The sequence below is a fragment of the Embiotoca jacksoni genome, unplaced genomic scaffold (genome assembly GCF_022577435.1).
Source record: "Embiotoca jacksoni isolate LCO1_2020_lvr unplaced genomic scaffold, fEmbJac1.0.p SCAF_13, whole genome shotgun sequence".
NCBI lineage: Eukaryota > Metazoa > Chordata > Actinopteri > Embiotocidae > Embiotoca > Embiotoca jacksoni.
The window spans coordinates 12,069,157-12,075,156 of NW_027185263.1; the positions used below are offsets into that span (position 1 = coordinate 12,069,157).

General features: G+C 41.3%; 1 protein-coding gene across 2 annotated transcripts in view; it reads right to left on the reverse strand.

The window, feature by feature from the left end:
• lrch2 (leucine-rich repeats and calponin homology (CH) domain containing 2) overlaps nucleotides 1-4,597 on the reverse strand; it is a 29,774-nt gene extending 25,177 nt beyond the window's left edge. For both annotated transcript variants that reach the window (XM_069146555.1, XM_069146554.1), the window contains exon 1: nucleotides 4,253-4,597. In XM_069146555.1, coding sequence (XP_069002656.1) covers nucleotides 4,253-4,595 — 343 coding nt within the window. In that variant the 5' untranslated portion in view covers nucleotides 4,596-4,597. The remainder of the gene's footprint in view (nucleotides 1-4,252) is intronic.
• Nucleotides 4,598-6,000: the final 1,403 nt, after the last annotated feature.

The following is a 6,000-nucleotide window of genomic DNA, read 5'->3' on the forward strand; positions in this document are numbered from 1 at the left end:
ATATCACTAACAAGCTTCTCTTTGTATTTTCTCACGATTAGTACAGACTACAGCTGGTTTTGACAAGTCACTCATCAAATGTCAAACACTTGGTGGTTCATCTTTCTTTAGTGTAGGCTATCTGTTTAATATCAATGTAACTTCAATACCTTGATTTTAAAGCTGTTGTTCAAACAAAAGAATCAATTAGAGATGTAACATGAGAACTGAGCAAGTGCTTTCTGACATTATAGACTAAAATATGCATGATCTATTGAAAAGGCAGCATACTGATAAAATGAATGATGAAAACAATCTAAAGTTGTGCCCTTAAAAGGAACCCCTGCTATACTTTAAACATAACTGTAGCTTTAACATTATACCCTGGCCAAATTTAAGGTTTTATCAGTGGTATGGGCTTGTTAAGAACAGGTTGCGTTTCGTTTTCCATCCAGCTCCTAAAATATCCCAGAAATCTGACTGGAGTCAGCATCTTCAGACTTCTTAAATTACTGAAGTTATGTGAGGAAGACTTTCCTAACACAAGATCAGTGTCACACTTCCAAAATCTCCAGTAAGCATTTACTAAGAAACCTGTTCCAACGGTTTAATATCCTGCAAACAGAGACATACTGCATTAGTATCATTCAACTTCTGGTGGCTTCATATTAATATCCAAATATTTAACAGCAGCATCATCAATATGATAAGGCCTTGCATACTTGTTGACAGGAATGCCTGGGTCTTGTCCAGACATGCAGAGGTGCAACTAGAAAGAAAACTAACCAGTCTGGAATGTGAATTTTTTTTCAGGTTACTCTCTTTTTGCTGATCGCTAAAAAACTGGTTACAAATAAAGACAATCAGCCGTTTTCTTAAAAGATGCACTCTATATGGTGTCTGTTGTATAGACATTAATTGTGGGGTGCAGTTCTTTTGAGCAGCCTCCAAACTGGGCCTGCTATTCACAGGTCGGCCATGACATGAGCAAAGAAGAGAGGCTTTCAGAAGACAAGGATGATATTTAATTTAAGTATGACAGAGCACCAAGCATGAGAAGCACAGTGTGGTGTTGTGGGTATATTTTTGGAGCTGCCAGGCCTCTTGGAGTCTTTGGAACGAGTCAGCCTGCATGGTGCTTCTATTCTAATGAGCAAGGGCACTTACACTGGTTGATTATTAAATCCAAGAATGGCAGCTTTTGTCCTTGTAGAGCTCGTCCTTCAAGAGTCAAACTTCTAAGGAATGTGGCAACGACACAGTGTGAGGTTTACCGTGTGCTTCAAGTCACACTAAATCAAACAAACTGTGCTGCGTACATTTTGCCACCTGATTCAACCAGCTCTGGTACGCTACAGAAGTTTGGACATGTTTTTGGTTTGTTCTTGGCTGTGAAATTACTATTGCATGCACTCTAATTTGGTGAAAGAAATCACACTTCTTCATAATTTCTTTTACCTCACATTCTTTCTATCTTCAACTTTATTTGTCTGTTAAATATTACACTAAACCCTTCATAGATAATACATGAAAGTGTGAGTAGAGGGAAGATTTGTAGAGATTCTGTGCAGTCTGCAGGGTAAATAAACTAAAACCACAATCTCCTACATGTTCCATATTCTTACTGCAAATAAACTATTATAGTTTATGTTTAAAATGTCTTTATTAGGATTCTACAATTTGTTGTAAGTCTGAGAATAATGCATTTAAACACACCACAGTGGAAGCACCTCACACTTCGACATGTGCGTACCCTTGGGGTTAGGGTAAATGGCAGGCATGGGGCAAGCTGGGATACGAACCTGAGCATCTGCCCAGGTCGGTGCGCTCCTCCCTTGCCCCTCTCAGCAAGGTCAGGGCAGCATCTCGGAGCTCTTCACACTTTCCCATGGGAAAACAAACTGAGTGGAGACAAACTGCCAGCAGCACACTGCAAACAGACACCCCCGTGTGAGCAGGCCTCTCACCTTCTGCTGCTCAGCTGTCAGATGGAGGCCACTCATTAGACACTGCTCTGTGTGTGACATCCTCTGCCTTCTGACTTGTGAGAAATTGCCCTATAAAATCTAAATGAGCTTGTTTATTCTACCCAGTTTGAATGGCTTCTGATGTGATGTGATTCACCGATGCTCCAGAAATGCAGCATCGTAACACACTTTTCACAGCAGAGTTTGTTGATGTAAAGGATGACACTATGAGGTGTTGATCTCTCTTTCCACATTTGAGAGTGACACTTCCTTCTGGCACACCTTTTATTCGACGTACTGAAGTGAAGATGTGAAAAAGAAAAGTTGAAAAGACAACAGCATTCATGGTGGCTGGATTAGTCACAGTCAAAACAAGAGATCAAAGGTGAGACAGAAATGAATTCTCTCACATCTATTTGAAATACTATCTGTTATATAACACACTTGAGATAACAGCAGTTACTTCAAAATCTTACATGCAACCATCTTGACAGACATTTGGACAGTCTTGATTCAAACAGAGGCAAGCTGATTACCATAACAGTCGATTGTAACAAGACAGGCCAACAGTCCAGAAATAATTCAATCTAACTTCCTGTTGTGTCTCTTTAACCAAATAATAGGCAGTCTGTGGGAGATATTCAGGGCTTCAGCTCTTCAGGGGAAATATTTTAATCATACAAGTCATATACTGTAAGTCTCTGCTGTCATGTTTATTTAGGAGAATTAGGTTAGGTTAGGTTAGGTTAGGTAGTTACTTTATTAATCCCTGAGGGGAAATTTTTTTCGCTACAGCAGCATACAGGAAGCAATAGATAATAATAGAATATTACTGCATTAGACTGTTGAAAGAGGGAGAGTCCAAAGACAGGTCCAAAGAGCCTATAGAATAACATGACGATCAACACAGGACATAGGAGCAAACAAAATCTATGAATCTGTGTGCAGCTTGGAAAAAATGTCTGCTTCAAAAACCTGTTCTCCATCCATGATTGGTCTCCAGGGGCTGCAGTCAAGTCAATCTGTCTATAATGCACATTTTATGAGCTACAAATAATTTGAATTTACTTCTGATTTGATGCATGTGTTTAAATCTGTCAGTTAACAAAAAAATGCCTGGGTATGAAGATGTACCAAAACCCTGGCGCAGAAGATTTATATACCCATAGGGTAAGAGCTTTCCAGCAAACCAGTGACTCTCCATGAGCTGCAGATGACAGAGTGTAACCATATGGCACGTGTACACATCAGAGGAGGACACTATCGTTCAGCACCTTCTTGATGGCCGTGATAATGACCGAGAAGGACTAATAATAATCCAATTTCACAATTATTCATTCAATCTGCCTTCTATTTACGAACTTACAACCATGATGCCCTCATACACTAGGTTTCCAGTAACAAAATCTTATTGCAGTCCAATCTGGGGGTCCTTCATGTGTGACAGTTAGACAAGCCCTTTGCTAGAGCACCATGTCTAGTAGAATTTAGTATGTATGACCTGAACCTTTGGAAAACGTGAGCCTCATACTGACCTACTGACTGACCAGACTACAGAGAAAGGTGAGCCAGAAAAAGGTGACCCAATAAAGATCCAAGTCCCAAGATCAGCTAAACAGCAATCAGGCTGCACATGAAACCAAAAGCAGACCTGTGTCTACCTCTTGTCTGAGCTATATGGGCATATACACCAAGGCAGGCATGCAGGAAGGCGGGCAGGGGGGGAGAGGCTGGCTGCAAGTACCTTGCATCTTTTGTCTGGGAAAAAAAAACAAAAAAACATTTGCGTGTATCACATGCTCACCATAAATGATATATTGGGAGTAAGAATTTCTACCTGGGCTCAGGCTTCATTCACATTGTTCCCCACATGCAACGTGCCAAATCAACCGCAGCTCGGTGTGCAAACCACTGCACAGCGCCTGCTTGGGTGCGCCTGCCGTCTCATTCATGTGTCTCACGGGGAGGGGGGAAATGATCGGCGTCGATCTAAACAACCACACAACAGCAGCCGAGCCCCTTGTGCAGTAAACTGGTGTGATACACGAGCCTGGGTGCGCATGGGGATTACAACCAGGATGTATACGTGCATTTAGAAAAGTCCGCTCAGTGGACGGCATATCCCTTTAAATATTGTCACCTCCACGTTAATTCGCCCCTGTCCAGAAAAATCAGACAAAATCCGCGCACAATGCGGGCATTCAGCATCCACAAACGCATTAATCCCCGAGCACATTTTTACACGAAGCACACTGAGACTCACTCTCGTGATTTCCTATAGAGTCCGTGCATGCACATCCACCCACCTGCTTGTGTCGTATCGGTCAGATCGTAGCTCATTCCCGGGTACTCCCTCAGCTTCCTGCCGCTCAGGTTCAGGATCCCGGAGCACAAGGCATCCTCCAGAGTCCGGTCCAGGCTGCGGGCCGAGTGGTGCTGCTGCTGCTGCTGCTGTTGCTGCTGGTGCTGGTGGTGGTGCTGGTACTGGCTGATGCCCGGGCTCCAGTGAGGTCCGCTCGGGTTGTGATGGCTTTGTAGAGCAGTGACAGCTCCCACACCTCCCTGACTAGACGCCATTTTCGTAAAAAAAAAGAAATTACTCCTACAATAATAACAGCGCACAGCGGCAGTTTCTCCGCCCATGCGCATAGAGTAGATTCCCGGGACGGACGCTAGGGGATGGGCTTCTGAGGAGGAGGAGGAAGAGGTGGTGGTGGTGGTGGTGCTTCTGCTGCTACTGGTGATGATGATGATGATGATGAGCAGGGTATGGAGGCCATTTTAGGCTTTTACCATTTTTTATTTTTTTTTCACCTGGTAGTACCCACCTCTTAGCAGGGGATACAGTACATCACAGGAGGCTGCAGCTTGGGAGAGAAAAACAGAAATTAATCTCTTAAATTTGACTCTCATGCAATAAGAATAAGAAATCAATAAAATTTAAAAATTTAAAAAAATGTTTCAACAATGCTGAGTATCATGTGGTGCCACATCCCTCTGAATAAATTAAGATTGCATTAGATATTTACATGATATAGGAGGTTGTTTAAAATGTACATCTAGGGTCATTACAGTTTACTGCTATGAGTAGGAATTAGCACATGACAGAATGAACAAAGCAATGTATGTTTATCCTTTTAAAGATTTTTACTGTGATACAGCATCTTGATTAAAAAAGGATATGCTTGGGTCCAAATGGTGCTTTTAATCTGCTAGAGGAGTGCTAAAGTAGGACGATGGCCCAAGCCCCCATCATATGCCAAAGTAGTCCTCAGGTCAAGTTTTGGAAAGTAACTCGTACTGATACTCAAATAATAAAACTTAAGTACAAATTCAAGGTAGTTGTACTCAAGTATTCTTCTCTACTACATCTCAGAGGCAAATATTGTACTTTTTTACTTGACTACAGTTCTCTGAACTCTAAAGGATCTGAATATTTCTTACACTCCTGCTTGGATCAGTTTAACCTTTGATTGGTCCAAACACATCTACAGTGAACACTGGTGCCCAAACGCTTCCTAATGCGCAGCTCGAAGGTCCTGCAAGTGAGCACTAAAATTAACAGATGATCAATAAATGGCAATTTCTATAGGCTACCTTTTACTGTGACACAGTACTCTGACACCTTTTGCTTGATTAGATGACCAGTGTGCTGTGCTTTTATAGTTATGCTCATAATAGGAATGGATGCTCAGCTCAAAGGTCCTCTATTCTTTACTTTTTTTTCAATTCTGTTTATCAGATGCTATTACATGTTGAAAAAGATGTTGATTTTATTGTTGGTGAATGGCAACAATGTATTTTAGTAAATGTTGTCTACTTTATGTTACAAATTAAAAATATATGTCAAAAATGATCTATTTGTCGAGTATCTAATAGAACATGTAACTAATATTCATGTAAATGAAAGGTCTATCATTTCATGTATGCACCAGGTTGTCATCAGCAAACTGACGGATTATTAGAGTAATTTGACAAACACAGGTATATATATAAGGGTCATCTGTCCTCTACTGATGTTCAAAACCAGCTGTTTTATCCCTAGAAGTCACTT